Source organism: Periophthalmus magnuspinnatus, chromosome 10 (genome assembly GCF_009829125.3).
Source record: "Periophthalmus magnuspinnatus isolate fPerMag1 chromosome 10, fPerMag1.2.pri, whole genome shotgun sequence".
Taxonomy (NCBI): domain Eukaryota; kingdom Metazoa; phylum Chordata; class Actinopteri; order Gobiiformes; family Gobiidae; genus Periophthalmus; species Periophthalmus magnuspinnatus.
This window is the reverse complement of record NC_047135.1, coordinates 33,741,634-33,759,883: the sequence shown is the minus strand read 5'-3', so window position 1 is coordinate 33,759,883 and position 18,250 is coordinate 33,741,634. Positions and strand designations below refer to the sequence as shown.

At 41.9% G+C, this 18,250-nt stretch overlaps 3 protein-coding genes across 4 annotated transcripts in view; 1 reads left to right on the top strand and 2 right to left on the bottom strand.

The window, feature by feature from the left end:
- pdlim7 (PDZ and LIM domain 7) overlaps positions 1–12,984 on the bottom strand; it is a 33,621-nt gene extending 20,637 nt beyond the window's left edge. The window contains exons 1-3 of one of the 2 annotated variants that reach the window (XM_033973574.2): positions 12,800–12,984; positions 11,119–11,217; positions 3,599–3,750 (exon numbers count right to left, since the gene is read on the bottom strand). In XM_033973574.2, coding sequence (XP_033829465.1) covers positions 3,599–3,750; positions 11,119–11,217; positions 12,800–12,829 — 281 coding nt within the window. In that variant the 5' untranslated portion in view covers positions 12,830–12,984. Of the gene's footprint in view, positions 1–3,598; positions 3,751–11,118; positions 11,218–11,748; positions 11,889–12,799 lie in introns of those variants that run through there. The other variant, XM_033973575.2, reaches the window with a different exon arrangement.
- Positions 12,985–13,613: 629 nt separating this feature from the next.
- Positions 13,614–16,129, top strand: cltb (clathrin, light chain B). Its single transcript, XM_033973576.2, has 5 exons — positions 13,614–14,049; positions 14,590–14,636; positions 14,791–14,908; positions 14,989–15,100; positions 15,918–16,129. Exons 1-5 carry the CDS (start codon positions 13,899–13,901, stop codon positions 16,087–16,089), a joined length of 600 nt encoding a protein of 199 aa, XP_033829467.1. The 5' UTR covers positions 13,614–13,898; the 3' UTR covers positions 16,090–16,129.
- A 687-nt stretch (positions 16,130–16,816) lies between these two features.
- higd2a (HIG1 hypoxia inducible domain family, member 2A) lies at positions 16,817–17,938 on the bottom strand. The gene is made up of 2 exons (XM_033973578.2): positions 17,747–17,938; positions 16,817–17,311 (listed from the first exon to the last, which is right to left on the bottom strand). The coding sequence occupies exons 1-2, from the start codon at positions 17,928–17,930 to the stop codon at positions 17,145–17,147; spliced, it is 351 nt and encodes a 116-aa protein (XP_033829469.1). The 5' UTR covers positions 17,931–17,938; the 3' UTR covers positions 16,817–17,144.
- Positions 17,939–18,250: the final 312 nt, after the last annotated feature.

Below are 18,250 nucleotides of genomic sequence, written 5' to 3'. Positions count from 1 at the left end.
TAGTCCCGGTTTAGTCCCGGTTTAGTCCAGGTTCAGTCCAGGTTCAGTCCAGGTTCAGTCCCGGTTCAGTCCCGGTTCAGTCCCGGTTCAGTCCCGGTTCAGTCCCGGTTCAGGCCCGGTTCAGTCCCGGTTCAGTCCCGGTTCAGTCCCGGTTCAGTCCTCAAAGTGTGAGCTGGTTCATGTGGCTCTACATTGTTGTACTTTGGTTCTGGTCGATGTAGAGACTAAACGCTGTAACTAAACTCAACAGGACAGGTGCAGAACAATAGGGAAGCAAATATAAAACGGCTTCTATTAAAAATGATTGACCGCTAATGGCTGTTATTATTATTGAGCCACTGTGACGATCACTTTTGACATTGTTTGCACTGGTCCACAGACACGTTTGGTGACAGTGAGGAATGAGGGGGCGGGCGTTACGAGCTCCGATACTGACAGAGCCCTGATATAGATGAGATGACAACGGGCCAGACTGACGAGCTAATGCTGTCACACCTCTGTCACAGCCAATCATAATGACACTTGTATAAGCTTTGGCGGCTGTCTTCCTGTTAACCTACAATTTAATGAGCCTCACTTAATCAAGAAACAGAGGGGAACAGGTCTGACAGCTGTTCCTGAGCTGGTTTTTGTTGGACTGGATAAGAAAATTCACGGGAAAAGGTTTTGGTATGAGTCGAAACGGGATATGCTCACAATGAGGTCATTTCCTGGCTCATTTCAAGGGTCACTTACTTTAGCTGATGCACGCTTGGCTTACATGCTGATGTTAGATAAAATCAGGACTTTCTCTGCAAAAACTCCCTTGATACTGCGAACACAATCTCCACCCACGAGCCTCAAGGCCATTCCAGAAACACTATTGTTACTGTGTTTGTTACATGAACGCCTGTCAAACATCTTTCCCTCAAGCTAGAAATCTATTGGTTATGTCTGTTCTCTGCTTTGGATATAGTTCTATACAAATACGACAGGAGACCGTGATTGGTAATGAAAGATGCAGTACGATGTCTTTAAGTAGAAGCAGATTTCGTTCATTGTTGATGTAAAACGAAGGACGGACGAGGCCAAGGAGACAAAGCAGAGGACTGACAATCGCGGCGCTTTCAAAGAGTATTATTATCTTGGCTATGAAAACAATAAGATGAGAACTTGTAGAAACGTCAGCGGAGGGTTAGACGCAAGGTCAGAGCAAAAAAGAGAAAGAAAGTGTTGTTTACAAAAGCTGAACTCGTCCAACAAACACAAAGAAAAGTGCAGTGAATGCCTAACTAACGACACATAAACATTAAGGCTCATTACAACTTTTAAAGACTTTCTACAGCACTTTGAGTTCCTATTAAAGAGAAGGAAGATCTGGCATACCTGACGGGCGGTTTGACGACAGGCAAAGTAACCTTGTGACTCAGCACTTGTCTCGAAGCTACAGCTCAGACAGGTGTCTGTCAACAGTTTAAAGAGACAGCGCCGCATTAGTCAGGCTCTATGACTAAACCATTAGACCCCTGGCCTCAACACAAAGAAAATGTCACAAGATTTAATTATTACGTCTCTCAAGGGTGTGTGTTTCCTCCAACACAGGGCTACTTTTTACTATGAATGAAGTGAGGCTCTGAATTACACAGGAACGGAGGGGTTTGGGAACTACAACACAAGAATAACACTATATTGAATAGTTTTATATAAAAATTATTCTTTATTTATACGGGGGAACTCAATGACAGCACCTGGGCTCTCGTTTTCCTGTTTAAAATTAAATACGAGCAGAAAAACAAACAAAACAAACACGTATAGTCCATATAAAACATTAAAAACACGGACAGGGGTGTGTATTTGCAGTATATGCCTAATGCAGTCATGTGATCTGGTATTAAATCTTCCAGTATCACTGATCAATAAGCAGATGAGGCAAGTACGTGCCAATTATCATGTGCTACTTATTTATACAAACTTAGACATAATGGACATGATGTTTAAATGGTCACAAATGGTCACTTTTCCACTTTTCAAGACACTCAAAGCCATCACCCATTCACACACACATTCATACAACAGTGTACACAGACACTGGGGACAAGAGGGATACGTGTTTTGCCCAAGGACACAGTGACAGCATTCATCTGTGGGAGCTGGAATCGCACCGCTCAACCAATACCGAGAGCGGGAATCGAACCGCCAAACTTTAACAACGACAACGACGACTCTACCAACCGAGCTTCTGCTACTACGACATTTTGACTAGTCGTTGTATAAGACATCGTGTACTGCGCTCGACCTCTTTAACGGGAAAACACTGCACCATCAGCGCGTTTGTAGCCTTATGTTTTCTGCTGTAGTGCGCCGCTTGTCACCCGGGGCGCTACATGATGTATGCAGAACGCAGCAAACGCATCATATGTGATCCGAACACGCCGACTTTTGTTATTTCACCCTGCGCCAAAATATCAGCTTTCAACATCTTCATCTTGTCCAATTTGACACCATTACTTGCATGTTTTGCGTCTCTAAGCACCCTTTATTTTAACACTGACAAGAGCCCAATGCGCCGCTCGCTGAAGTGCACTAGAGAGCATTCAAGGCCCCGCAAAACTGAAAGACGCCAAGCTAATTTGCAACCCCCCCGAAAAAGAAAATTCATGAAGATGTTTTAATGCACGTCTACTGGTTAAACTCGGCTTTAATCTGTTGCGTTATATAAAAAGCCGGTCCTGACACGAGACAAATTAGCCGAGCGGACCACATTTGTAGGGAGTCAACAGAGGAGTCTCCTGGCAAATGACAACAAAGTGAACTGGATGTGAGAAGGAGCTCGGGCGCCGCTGTGATCACGATCCGAGCGCTTTAAAGCAGAGAAAACATCAAAACGTGTCCCACGACAGCAACAAGCCTCATCCCTCCTAACAAGTTGACCCCGGTTTTTTGTTTGATGCCATTAGCTTTGAACGGGAGCAAGCTGACTTTGCTAAAAAAAAAGGTACGGACATTTTAATCACGTCACTTAATCAGGGCTGCGTTATCAGTCGGTGAATTCTTAGACGGATTATCAAGGCAGGTATGAGAGCTACTGCTGCTGCTGCTGCTGCTGCTACTGCTGGGAAGGTTATCTATGACACGAAAAGTACTTTAGTTTGGTTTGATAACAGAACCGGAAAGTGTACACCCATTAAATAAAAAAATAAAAAAACTGTAACAAAGTAATCTCAAACTTCATATACAAACACATTTAAACAAGTCATTTTGAAGCACCTCATTATTGTGCATTCGTGTTTATGTACAGTACTGCCTTACTTTTCTTAGAGATACACACATTTCTCCAAAGTCATCCTTAAAAATGATCTGTCCAGATATTAGCGACTCAACTTTTTAAACATATTTTTCAAAACCAAAGGATTTATAGGAAAGAGATAAAGATTTGCATCACATCCGAACATCCCGGACCCACAGTACCTGTCACAATGGGCATATTCCAAGGGCGTCTGGCTATCTCCCGTCGCAGCGGGTAAGAAACAGTGTCAGTATGTGTGTGTGTGTGTGTGTGATTTATGCGGTGTGTGTTTGAGATAAGGCCTGACTGATCGCGGGGCTGCGGTGGACTCACTTGCTGAGGGTGAGGGTGAGGGAGTCTGCTGCCGCTCTGATCTGGTTCTGTGCCTCCACGTGGGTCATGTCCTCTGCGTTGGTGTCGCCGATAGACACCACCCAGTCCCCCACGCCCACACCCGCCTGGGCCGCCTTTCCACCCGGGGTCAGCTAGAGGAGAAAACAGAAGGAGAGCGGGTTAAATACGTGGAGAAAGTTCAACAAAGGAGCATCAACTTATTTTCGTCTTTAGTAAGTACGAGTGCGGAAGAGTTTAATGTTTTCTACTGTGTTCTGAATACTTAAGAGTACTTTTTTTACATTGAGTTGTGTTTAAACTATAGTGTAAAGATGCAGCAAAGGATTAAAAACAGCTTTATGTTTGTTTCACTGTTTGGAGAAGGAAAATCACACATTCAGTCAATACAAAAGTTGTGTTTTACATTTTTCTCACTAATTATGTGCAGTTTGCAGCAGTGTTTTTTGTTTGATTTGAGAAAAGTAACTGTACCAGAATACAGTTACTCAAAATTAGGATTAGTACAAGAACGATATGAAGTAACTAAGATAGAATAACGTTATAGTAGTGAACATTTAAGTAGTGAATCTGTTCTAGAGCCAAAGCAAATCGTTGATACCCAGGAGTGCAAATGACTGAAATCTTTACACCTGATGCACCGTCTTCACTTTACACAAGCTATTCATTCCCTGACCACCTGCAGCTCAAATCGGTGAAAGGGAATAAAGATATACATTTCACAGATGGGACAAGGTGAAGCAATGACAGTGTATTTTTAAGCCAAGTAACAACCAGGGACGCGCCGATCCAGCATTTATTTCCAAAAATAACGGTAAAAACTGATCCAAACGTGTTGCATAACTGTTAATTATCCCTCAAGTAACTACTGAACACTTTGTATCGTTTAAAGTTTTATTCATAATGATTAAACTTTTATTATTATGTGACTTTCTGCACCAACTACAACCAGTAACTAGTCCATCCATCCATTTTCTTCCACTTATGCAGGGCCAGAGTCTAAACAGGGACTCCCACACCGCCCTCACCCCAGACACGTCCTCCAGCTCCTCCAGTGGGACCCCAAAGCGTTCCCAGGTGAGCTGAGAGACACAGCCCCTCCAGCGCGTCCTGGGTCTTCCCCGGGGCCTCCTCCCAGTGGGACATCCCTAAGGAGGGGTCCAGGAGGCAGGAAGAGATGCCCGAGCCACATCCACTGGCTCCTCTCCACCAGTGAATAATCCTAGTCTTAAATGTGCTAAATAAATAAAATCAATTGAATTATCATATCACTTTATAAGTCCAACCAGGATAACAGCTGAACCAATATTTAGAAGCCGATATTTCATCCAGGAGATTATTCGGTATCAGGGCCGATATCTGATACTAGTATTAGATCAGTGAATCCCTATTAACAACATACCAACAAAATGCAATGCTGCTGGAGATTATCAGTGAATAATATCAGTATCAAGGCTAAAACACACTCGACTCTGCTCCGTGTCTTTTAGCTGCACTTAATAATCAGCTGTGGGAGTCTGAGAGTCTGGGTCAAAGGGGCCAGTGGAGATTTTTCACTCAGCGCTGTCGGGAACAGGCATTATCGGTCATTGATGTTAAGAATGATGATGTCATCAGTCATCGCCACATGATTTATTACAGATGTGACTCAGGGCCCCGCGGAAAATGTAAATGAAACCATATGTTACCTACAATCACGGTGAAAGGCCAGATCCAGACAGGTAAGTCATTTAGTCACAAAAAGATGACATCATGTAGACAGCAGACGCGCAGGAGTGTTATGTTACAAATGAGACAGTCGGTACAGGTAGTAATGCTCTGACGTGTAACTCCTCTTCTGCGGACTCTGGAAATACACATAGCGACTGCCAAAGAATGTTTCGTAAGGGCTTAGTCAGCTTGCCCCTGTGCTTTAATGAAACTCAAGACTTGTGTCAAAGTCACAGATAACTGGACTACAAAGTGTCGAGCATCAGATAAAGAGAGCTGGTGCTGGGATTTCAGGCAAAAAGCTATTAGGATTACTTTCAGATGTCACGGATCCCTGCAAATGTTAGCTTGTCAAAGGCTAAACAGGCTCTAATGCTTCAATCATTACTTCAGCGTCTTTTGCCATGCCGCACAAACATTTGGGTGTGTGCGCTGTGAGGTTAAGCGTAAGTAAACTGAGCACATGTTTAAAAGAAACATTGTAAAAAAAGACAAAATGTGGCTCAAACAGTTTGAAATGTTTGGGCCAAAAGAAAAAATCCAACAATTGTCTGGGATTTACACTTTCTGGAAACAATTATGAGGTTGAGGTGGAAATATTTTCTTCAGTTGAATAAGCACCAAAGAATACACAAATGAGACGTGGGAAGGAGCGCGGCCTAACGTTAAGCTCAAGTACACTGTGCAAAGTGCCAGCATAACCTTTAACTAGACACTACTGGATCATAAAACCCATTTACTTAGGTTGGAGCTCGTTATTGGTAACCACAAATTTTTAGCTTGAAGGAGTAACGCGCAATTAGCTGTGGTTGTGTAACAGACAAATGAAGTCGGTTTGAACCAGATGTGTGTCTCTTCTGTGTCATCAAAGCATCAAATCGGAAATATCTCATGAAGGGGTTGCGTTTTCCCCCACCAGCCAAACACCAGAGCGCTTTGAAAAGTTAGGACTTCAAAGTGCGCTGCTGCTACTTTGTGCTTGTGTTCTGTCTCGATTGCGACTATAACACATCATTTTCCCACTGTATGAGCGTTCTGGTTTAATTACTCCACAGTTAAGCTCAGAAGTGGGGTTTATGAAGCCGTAAAGACAGCAGGTTTGGTGTGTGCGGGGTTTGTGTGATAGACGTGGACACCTGTGCTACTGGCTCGGGTTCAGAATGCAACTGCTCACTTGAGACGGGAGCCCTTAAAGTTGCTGTCCTCAGACCTTTGGTTAGAAGGGGGCAGATTGAAACCCTACACCGCCACAGTAGTTTGTCAATACGACGGAAAACGGTGAAAAACATGTCCCTGAATGCAACATGCGGGGGTCGTACGGGACACGACAGTCCCTGAACGTGACGCAGTTTGATCCCAGACAATGTACGAAAAGCAGGGACCAGTATTTCAAGAGAGAGACGCAATTACATATATATTTTTGTTGTTTTTACCAAGTGTGTGTAGAGTGGGTCTAGCGCATTTTTGGATCAGAATATACACACCAAATCTCACCAATAAGTGCACAAGTTTTGCATAGCTCAACTGCAGCAGCGTTTTGGCACGATATCACATTTCAAAGCACTACCAGCCCTTTCAAACCACAACTATCTGCTGTAGATGGTTTCCTCCGCTGACCTTGAGGGAAAGCGGGGCCCACGTTCACTCTGGATTCACTCTGGTTTTGGTTAAACTTAAACTATTCTGTCTGGACAACTCCCTTTTATTCTTTCCGTGGCTATTTGGGGTCTGAGAGACACTCTGTCCTTACATCACTCACGCCGCACAGCTGATGCAAAGCCATAAATATCTCTCTGGGAAATGGAAAACCGAACCTGGAGCAGTATGTGGTCTGCAGTAATGAAGGCAGAGCTGCACCTAGCACTAACTCACCTTAAAGACCACCTGACACAAACAACCAAAGTCCTTAACAGAACGAATCCATTTTGTGAATTATTAATTGCCTTAACAAGTGTCTGATAAGGTGGAGACGAAGCAGCAGATGGGCAGATTAACGGAGTGATGAACAATCTAATGACAGGTGTGACACAGAGATACAGACGAAACTCACAACATGACTCCACCGTGTGTCACTTCCCCAGTTTGATTGCATTGTCTTGAGGCGTGTGCTTTTGTTATGAAAACCAGATGCTCGAAAGGCTCCGGGGTTAAGATGTTGTAATGTTTATGAATTTACAACGCCGCCAGATCTGGAGTTAGATACGAGTCAGAGATCTGTGTGTGAATCGAACATTTCCAACAGATGTCGGTTTGAACTCGCTCGCTTTGAAGTTTCAGAGTATATTTATATTTAAGCTGGATGCAGGAGAAATATTAAAGAAGACGTAGTTTGCGTTTTGCAGGTTTATGAACTAGAACAGATGATTATTTTACATTTTGTTCAAAGTAAGTTGGAATATTGAGTTAAAACGGCTTAATCGGAAACGTCCCACAGCGAAAATGGTGATATAACTTGTGTGGATAACCTATAATCAGATTTTTATGAACAATCGCACGTAAATACAGAGTGGGCGGAGATAGGGGGTAGGTGAAAACAGAAGTTTCATGCATGAATCAACCAAAATACAACTTTGAGTAAGCGAAGAGTGAGGGAACGGCGTCATAACAAACTCTTAAAAGTATATTTGAAAGTGTAGATGGTGAAGTGAGGAAAAAACGCTGGTCATTAACACTGGATAAGCATTGATTTATATTCAGATGTAGGATATTGTGATATTTTGAAGATGAAACTCATTAAGAAGTGCAGAGGAGACGAGATTAGAGAGGTGTAAAGAGACAGCGGGGATGTGCTCCAGGGACATCTTTAACCCATTTTCCAATCGCTCACGTCAAGAACTGTTGATACTAATGTTTTTAAATCTCACGGGACCCGGCACAACATCTGTGTTTCAACAAGACTTTCCGCACCAAAAAAACTTCCACTTTTGGGTATTGAAAAAGATGTCACCAGGCAACAGTTAGAACAATGACGCGTAACTGCGGCGAGCTGCTCAACCACGGATCAAAAACGACCAAGACAATCTAAAACAATGGAGCGTTTGATTTTGTCTTTCAATTTGCAAGTGGAGACGCACGTGGATTTCAAATTTACATTTCAAAAGAATTATCTCCAGGTTTTAAATATGTTTAGTGTTCTTTCTGCAAATAAGCAAAACGTCTGAAAAAAAAAAATGTTATTCCAGAGTTAGAGTGCGGCCCGTTCCTGCAGTGTTAGCTTATCTTTGGATTTAAACGCTCTCGGGTTTTCATCTTCAGGCAAAGGAAAAAATCTAGCTAAACAGAGCAAAGAGACAGGGATTGTTAGCAGTAACAGGGTGGATGTGGCAAAAATGTCAGGAATGCTGAGAAAGCATCGTTTCCAGACTGAAGAGGAAGGAAACAAAGCACAAAGCACTGAAGGCTTAAACACTGTAGATACGACACCATAAAAACTACAGCACACCACATATAGGCCTGTCACTATCATCACTACGTCGACTTATTGTTCAGTAGATGAAAGCTGGAACAATACTTCTTTGGGGTTAGTATGTATCGTGTGTACTTTTTCTTTGCACAACTGAGAACTTTTGGGTTATTTTTTGGCTTTAGGATAAGATTTAAGCCATAAAAGTTTGAATTAATAACTTCTAACGTAAATGGTGATGGTAAATTTCCAACTTTAAGTCACTCAAACCACTCACCCAGAACCGCCAACCTGCAGATCCATGCACAAACGCTCTACCAACTGAGCCACTGTCGCCCCACGACTCATTACAGACACAAACAAACGACTAAACTGTTTCATTCTGCTGTTTATTCAATGCAGCTCATGTTTTTTTTCCCAACAATATAGCACATTTTGAATCATTTTTGTGGTTTAAATCTGCTCTTAGGTTATAGTTTCACTGGCGTAAATGAGTATAAATGTATCGTTTAGCGTCCGTCTTTACTTCAGCCACATTTCCAGCTTCAAAACGTGTTATCGTGACAAGCCTCGCCACGTGTCTTTCGAAACGAGTAAAAGGAATGTCAGAGAAATGCTTCGGTTAACACACAACAGCGTCTGAAGGGCATGACCTCAAATCAAATTAACGGAGCCGCAATTAACCCTAAAAACATTGCAGGGCCCTAATTGTCGGTGAGGGCACACTTTAGACACATCGACGTTTCCGTGCTTATCTGCAGACGTCGTTTTTCCTCCCCGCAGGCATTTTACAGGCTTTTTGTCCTGTCACTCCAATTGTTCGCCTTTGTCTAATCTCCTTCATCGGAACGACTGGGTACAGATACTTATCAGCCACAAGCCAGTCAAGAACCAAAGACCACCCCACTGCAATTACCCAGCGCGGACCCTTACTGGAGGCCTGGCTTCTCGGCCGTTTCCATGGGAGACGGCGAGTTATGCCGCCAGTAAACGACGTGTCCGTTCTGCCATATGGTAAAGGTTTCCAGACACGTTTTTAAGCTGTGTGTGTTTATTTTTCCTCAGATTATGTCACTGAAATTTACTACAAACTCCCCTCATACATGCAACATAAATATTGGTCTATGGAGGAGATTTACGGCCCATAACTTATGCGTGAAAGAGTCGAAATATCGGCCAATCGATAACTAACTACGGTGTTTTTCTTATACATGGGAGAACATTTTCATACAAACCTGGACTAAACAGCACGTAAAACACATCGAATAAGACGCAATTATTCAAATACAGACATTTTTGTGCGATAATCTTTGTTAAAACGATGCAAAAATCCAACTTTTTTATGAAATGTTGCACCAGCAGGTTCTTTCAAATCACTAAGTCTGCTTTTTTTTACTTTCACAAGACATAACAAAAAGCCAAAACGAAGAATCTCATTGAATTCTTCTCAAATGGAACAACTAAAACTATCATACCAGAGCGACTTAAACACATTTGATCCAATATAATTCCTTGTTTGGTTTCGGGACAAAGTTGACATACCACTTTTTATGGGTAAGAAGGAGGGTCCAGACAAGAATCTTTAGGGAACACAGTGTTTTTGTCTGGGATGCAAAAGGGAAGACGTGTGCTGACAAGGCCAATGATAACTGCCTTCAGAGTGGGATTACATCAGCTTTACAAATCTATAGCCTCTCTCAACGCTGGAGACTCACTGTACTAATAGTGGGCAGACGTGAAATACGGTTTTTCAAGTTTACAGTTGTCCAAAGAAACGTTACGGCTCCTGCGTAAGCCTAAAGGAAAGAAAATAAACTCAAGACATTCACAGCTACATAATTACTCATTTAAAAACCTAATTAAGTTGAAAATGGCACACACCGAGTAAATTTGATAAACTCACTAATGCAAATCAGCTCAGCATTTATAGATCATATAAGCCTGTGAGGTACAACATTATAACGGCAATAATAAATGGGAGCTTGATGGAATTCCATATCTGCGTGCGCAATACCTGGCAGCTACAAAAGAATGATTTTGCGTCTATGTGTGAGTGAGTGCGTTTGCAGGGGAAATGCTCTTATAAGGCCTGGAAAAAAGTCACGGCTCTTTTCAGTAGCTACAGTGTTTGACAAAGCCATATTGACCCGACACGAAGCAGCTCCCCAGAACAAACGGCAGCATGTTCGTGTGATAAGTAAATATTATCAATGCAAATGGACTCCACGTTAAATCGTATTCAGTCGAAATCGGCCCCTGTCTGGAGGTGAGGGCAGGGCTGTGCATAAAAATGTAAAAGTGTATTTTTAAAGGTGAGGCTTTGTGTGTGTAAAGAGCTTTGAGATTCAAACAGAATAACAGAACGGTGCAGGAGTGTTGTTGGTCTTACCCTTGACACGGTGAGGGGCATACTGAAGTCCTTCCCACCCTGCAGCCTGAAGCCCCAGGGCGCTGGGCCGCTGAGGGTCACAGAATATATGTTCATACCCTTCAAGAACAAACACAGACATATCCATTAGGCAGATGTTCCCAAGCTACTGTTTATAATCACTAAAACATGAACTATGCATCGATCACACTGCAGCCCTGTAAAGCTCAACACATGAAAATACCACAGGACTCTGGTGTCAGGATGCACAAAATAATGTGGACACAGCACTGAATTACTCAAGTAAGAAAGAGCCATTTTAAAACTAAACTTCCCAAGCAAGTCAGCACCGCACAGGCAGAAGCATCATAAATCTACTAGACAGGAGCAACACTGCCTCTGATCCATGACAGGTTCCTTTTTTCAATGATCAAACAAAATAACAATGAGTGTAAATGTTCACAATGTTAAGTGGAGTATGTGATAGTGATGATTTAATCTTATAATGATCACATTACATTTCTACTCTCACTGAGACACAGCTGTACTAGTAGTGACCTCTGAACCAGCAACCTCTGCCCCTCTCCTCCTCAAACCCTCAAGGAGCTATTGTGCCAACTATCTGCCTAAAATGCCACGGTCAGAGCCTACCTTGTCCAGCTGGTCGCCCAAACCTGGCAGAAAGTTAGAGTCGTGCGCTGGAGCAGCAGATTCTCAGCGTGTTGGCAAACCCGACCCCCTGACGGCGTCTGTGACACAGGCAAGCCCTCGCCTCTCCTCGCTCCTCAGAGGCTATATAAGGAATGTAAAACTACACCAAACTATTTCAGCCCAACACCCACATGAGTCACTAGGAGGGGGTGGGAAGAGCAGGACACAGAGGTAACATCAACTGCCCCTGCTGTCTGCCACAGCCAACACATCTAAAGTCTATGCATTTTTAATATAAAGCCCAAGACACAAAACCTGTGGACACAATGTGCAGCATGACACTGTGAACAACTCCAGAAAACATGAATGAATCTAAACACTGTGGGTCATATACATTTTTTAATTCTTAAATATATAATGTTGCCTAAATTCTTGTTTCTTAAGACCACAGTAACTTTTATTTTATTGCTACTGCAAACTGTAGATCTGTCAGTTTAATAGTAACTCTTCAAAGCTTTTAGTGTTTGAGGCTAAAGTCTAATCAAGCTGCTGTTACTTACACTGTAGACAAGAGAAATGTGTAAAACTACAGGCTCAGTTCAATGTTATTAAATTATTGTTGTCATCTTTGTTACCTGTAATATTAAAAAAGGCACAGTCTCAGTTCAATTAGGCTATAACAGAATTTACAGTCTAATCTCTTTGTGTAAAGTGCTTCTTGAGTATTTGCATCATTCTGCACAGATGCTTCACTCTGTTCTCCTCCTTTTGTTCTTTGGAAGTCTGATGCAGGAGGTTACACTTCATCACACAGGCCTACAATGGAGCCCGGCACATTTATCTAAAGATGATTAAAGGCCAACTTTAGTCACAAACATGTGGTAAACCCCCTAGTCCAGACTTAAATTAAAGTGAACTCAAGCGCAGACGAGGATAAGCCTCTGTGGCGCTGCTCTGAAGCTCATATCAAACTGAAATGGACACACAGATCATACATGGATCAAAAGTTGCAAAAGTTTTGCGGATCAAACCCTCGTGTGCGTGAGTTTACCTCTTGTCCCGCCTGCTGGTCTCCAGACATCACGAGTCCTGAGCGATAAAAAGTGAGCAAAAGTAGTTTAACTTCGGAACTTCCTCAAAGCGGACGTAAAGGAGCCACCGTGGATCCCCCGGAGTTGAGCTGCAGATTATTCCACAAACTCTGGAGCAGGACTCAGCGCCTGAGACGTCACCAGTCACATGGAGCACTTTGCCTCTTTCTCCGGAATTTGAGTCATAAAACAGGAGAGGCACCAGCCAAGCATGAACAACGGGCTTTTATTGGAGCGTGTCGGTTTGCGGGTAGAAAACAAAGCCCTTCACTCTGCTGCACACAACAAAAATAAAAATAAATAATAAAAATGGTTAATGGTGGAAATTGTCTGTGTGTGAGTATAAGCACACCTGTGTGTAAACCTGCAGCAACTGTTTTGCATTTGTGTTGTTGACTTTTGTCTAGATCACCATTGCAAATGAGTTCGTTCTTATCTCACATGGTTAAAGATGTCAGACTGTGTGTGCGCACACACTGTCCAGCAGAGGGAGACAAACACATGTGCGCACACTGTCCAGCAGAGGGAGACAAACACATGTGCGCACACTGTCCAGCAGAGGGAGACAAACACATGTGCGCACACTGTCCAGCAGAGGGAGACAAACACATGTGCGCACACTGTCCAGCAGAGGGAGACAAACACATGTGCGCACACTGTCCAGCAGAGGGAGACAAACACATGTGCGCACACTGTCCAGCAGAGGGAGACAAACACATGTGCGCACACTGTCCAGCAGAGGGAGACAAACACATGTGCGCACACTGTCCAGCAGAGGGAGACAAACATAGAGAAAAGACAGTGTCCTGCTCCATCATCAGCCCACACTTACGGACAAGAATGAATCATCTATGGGACTAGAGCCGATATATATTCAGCTTTTTGTCCTAAATAAGTGATGTTGTATACCCCCTTATTTTCTATCTACTGATTATTTTTGCGTAAAACGTTTGACTTTGACAAACCTCTACCGACGTAACTCTGGCAAATAACGGCTAAAACATTAGCAAACAAGCTAACCCGGCTGCACAGAGTTTACTAGAAAAGTCTTTGAAAAAGATGGCTGACAACGGAGCGCCCCAGGTCGAGGAGGATCCAGCCGCGGCCTTCCTCGCCCAGCAGGAGAGTGAGATCGCGGTGATAGAGAACGACAACGACGGCTTCGGGACTTTGGAGGAAGCGGACGCCCCGGAGCCCGCGACGAACTACGGCAAGTTTATGAGCCCCGTGGAGCTGGAGGCTAACAGGCTACAAGCTAATAATGTCCACACATGTCCAAACAAACTCTGCTTTGTAATTACAGTATAATAAGTCAAGTATCTATTTATATTGTGTTGTTTGAGCTGGTTAATATCTGGTCTTGGCCACAGCTTCACTACAGTTACACTATAGCATCACTACATCTTCATCACAGCTTCACCACATCTTCACTACAGCTGAGCGCAGTTTGTGTTTAATCTGTGTGGTGTAATTAAACAGAACCGCAGCATCAGTCATTAACTTCACTAAACACTTCAGGTCAAACACAAAACAGGCCAAAAGGTTAAAGTGTTGAGCCCAGCCCAGTGAACCTGTCTGTGGGGAGCCAATGATGATCAGACGTGCAGTGGCAGAACAGGTGTCACTGCATTCTGTACAGCAAAGAGCTATGTAAATGTAGGGACTTAGCACACACGTTTGCAGTGAGGGTAAGAGGAAGAACAAATAGCTTCTTAAATTCTTTGCATTTCCCTCTTTTTGACAATGTTAGACCCGTTTGGAGAGGAACCTGCCGCACTGAACGGTGACATGTATCAGGTGAGTTTTCTGTTTATTATTTAAACTCTCGTCATGAACACGTTCTAAAATAAAATAGTGTGAACTATAATCACTCACAATTATGTTCTGTACAGATAGGCCTATTAAACCTGTCAACCTACCATGGGTTTGACTTCATGCTTTATTTAAACAGGAGACTAATGGACCTACAGACTCCTATGCAGCCATCGCCCAGGTGGATCATCAGAGGCAAGAACCAGAAAGTTTACGCAAGTGGAGGGAAGAGCAGAAGGCACGCCTTGAAGCTTTAGGTGAAACGACACTCACTGTTTGTTTTGATAATTTAATAACTGAAGCCAAACTGACAGAACCTTTGTATTCTCTTCATAAGATTCTGCATCTAAGGCAGCAGAGGAAGAATGGAGGGCAAAAGCTAAGAAGGAACTGGATGATTGGCATGTACATCAGAGTGAGCAAATGGAGAAGAACAAGGCCAATAACAGGTTTGTGTCTGTTACTTTTTCTGTGGCAAATCCAGAGCTTTTGGGTTTGTTTTTTTTTGTGGTATTTTACGATGTTCACTGCACTCGCTTAAAATGCTGAAATAATACATAGATGGTGAAATATTACTCAAAGCTTCTTTCACTGCTAATATGCACATTGTTTGACATTTCTTGACTTGCTAAACCTCTTCTCTGATACCTTTCAACAGACTCTGTCCAAGTCTGACACGGTATTTCTTTGTATTTCTCACTGTTGTTTTGGCATAAATTGCAGCCCAAATATTTTTGAAACTGCCAAGTGATTATTCCCATACTAGGCTGTATCCTGTCGAATGTTTGAAAAATAAACCGGAAACTGGCTTGCTTGAAGGAATGCATTCTGTGAACAAACGTACAGGCATAGACATACTCTCTTAAGAAGCTAGTAAAGAAGGGATAGTTTACTAACACTCTTTCCATTTTTATTTTTTTTCTGTCTTGTCTAACATGGATATCCTCTCCTTTCTTTTCTGCTTGCCTGGCCTTGCTGATGTAATAGGATTGCTGACAAGGCTTTCTACAAACAGCCCAACTCTGATGCTATAGGATTTGTGTAGGTTTAGTACTCATGATGTCACATACAGTGTAATGTTTCTCTATGCATGTCTATAATAACTTTAGTTTTGTGTTGCCACGTTGCATGTGATTGTAGTATTTTAGTCTTTAAGTATTTCATGTACATCTTTTTCTCGTTCCAGCATGTTTGAAGTGGATGTTGTTGAAACTGCTCTTGTATCTGTCACATAAACTTAATCATATCTCCTCTTTTAATCTGCAGAGCATCCGAGGAGGCTTTTCTGGCAGAGACTGATGGTGACAGCCCTGGCACTGAATGGGAAAAAGTGGCCCGTCTATGTGACTTCAATCCCAAAACCAACAAACAGGCAAAAGACGTTTCTCGAATGCGTTCTGTCCTAATCTCTCTCAAACAAACTCCTCTAGTTCGCTAGTAAATTATGAACAGTACATTCAATGCATTTGAAAAAGTGATGCCTTTCCAGTTTTAAACGTTACCCTGGTATGGTTTTGCTATTTGCCATTTTCTTACTTCCAAATGCCTTTTAAATACCTAATCTGGATCCTGTACCTTACAACTGATTGCATTAACTTTTGTCACTTTTTTTTAATTACTGTTACTTAAAAGTTTAATTTTTTGCATACAATTACTGCATAATTTACCTTATTTGCATGCCTACACTAATATATAATTTATTTTGTATATTTTTGCAAATTGGCCCTTTTTTATTCACTTATTTAAGCACCAATGCTGGTTAGATTGTAACCACATATGCCTAATTTCATTGTGTATACATGTTTTGTCTCGTTTTCAGTTCATTGAAGATACACAAAGTAGCCTAACATTTGCATACCATTCTACTTCAAAAACACAAGCTTGTGGCCTTTCAGATGATCTTTCATTAGATTTGTTCCACAATTAGAAAATTATTACAGACTTATTGTCAAACCAAAGACATTGATGCCTAAATTCATGAGCAATCACACATACAAATTTTCCCTCACTCATTCACAAACTTGACAACTTAAACTGTATTTTCTGTATCACATGTTGCCTGTTTGGACATTTCTCCTAAAAATGAATGTTACAATAAAACTGGAAAATAAATGGTCAGTATTTAATGGTAATTGTAAAATATCACCCTACTTTTCTGTCTTACATGACTTAACATTTAATTTAGCCTCTAAAACTTTCAGTAGTTGTGTGGCTACATTTGTAAAACTTAGACCAACTTTAATGATCCATAAGGGAAATTGCTTACACACTTACAAAAACACTCGCGCACACACACGCACAATATTCAGTTTAAAAACAAGCAAGATGTTTTGTTATATGGTTTACTTCCCAACTGTTGAATAGATGAGACATAACAGTCTGTAATATGTGGACATGGCAATTTACAACACTTGTATTCTGATGTATTATAAATAAAGTAGCGGTTACATATTTTGGTGTGTTAGATTCATATTGTCTTTGTCACGGTGCATTTCACTGCTTGGGCTTCAAAGCTGTGGCAAACACGCCAACAACAATCGCAACTACAGTAAAGCCTTGGGCAAATATACGACCCCTCATGAGCAGCTGAGATTGTCTGGTTTTCCCAAGACTGAAGGCACGAAGACCATAGAGCAGAGCCCCCGCTGTCCCCAAACATCCTGTGGAAGAAAGAGCGCAGTTCAAAGTTTGTTTTGGCACAATAATAAATACATCACATTATTAGATGGAAGAATAACATGGAGTGGATGTAGCAGGGTCATGTGACCCCTCATTACATTTTGGATCATCAGGACAAGCTGTACAATCTTGTAAAACCAGTTTATGTTGACCAGGCCACACTTAGCTTTGTAAATGACAAAACACACAACATGCCAAATCAATTTTTACGATTTATATGTGAAGTGTAATAGTAGGAATTATTTTTAGTCACAAGAGTAGTTTATTTGCTTAAGAGAGACGTCATAACATAGACACACGTAGCACATTAAAGTAGTTTATGTTGCTCTTAAGAACTGTATCCATAAACATGTGTCTTAATCAGTTCTGTGCTGCAGCTCGTCCGGTAGGTTACTTGTGTAACTGTTCTCACTCACCTATTGGGACAAATGGATTTTCCTTAGTCTTTCTGATAAATTTCTCTTGGAAAGTCTCTTCTTTTATCCTCGGTGGCGGCGTAAACCCCTCGATAATCGGAGGTTGGGAAAAGTCAAAAGGAATCGGTACTGGGGATGTTTTGGTTGTTTGATCCGACACTCCTGGCGTTGATGTAGCCGCCATAGTTAGCCACAGCTACAGTGAAGTAAACCGGAAACCAGACAATAACTTCCGGTTTGTAAAACTTTCAACCTAAAACATAAATCACTAGGTCAAAATAAAATAATTTGTACATTGTATACAAAATATTACATTATGCCTCTCATTCTCAGTCTCATTTCAGTTTGTATTTCATTATTCCTTTTCAAGTTTTATCGTTATGTCAATTTAAAATCATTGTTTTTCTGATTCTATAATGTGATGTCGTAATCCAAGATGGGGCACAAGGGACAGTTTTTCCTACCGATTACTTTGCACTTTACCATGAAATATCCAAAAGGTAA

Excerpts from the sequence above, each read along its gene's own strand:
- cltb (XM_033973576.2), top strand. The coding sequence starts at position 13,899 with ATGGCTGACAACGGAGCGCCCCAGGTCGAGGAGGATCCAGCCGCGGCC. Across the intron at positions 14,050-14,589 it reads GGAGCCCGCGACGAACTACG|ACCCGTTTGGAGAGGAACCT; the intron begins GCAAGTTTATGA and ends TGACAATGTTAG. Across the intron at positions 15,101-15,917 it reads AAGAACAAGGCCAATAACAG|AGCATCCGAGGAGGCTTTTC; the intron begins GTTTGTGTCTGT and ends TTTAATCTGCAG.
- higd2a (XM_033973578.2), bottom strand. The coding sequence starts at position 17,930 with ATGGCGGCTACATCAACGCCAGGAGTGTCGGATCAAACAACCAAAACA. Across the intron at positions 17,312-17,746 it reads AAATCCATTTGTCCCAATAG|GATGTTTGGGGACAGCGGGG; the intron begins GTGAGTGAGAAC and ends TTTCTTCCACAG.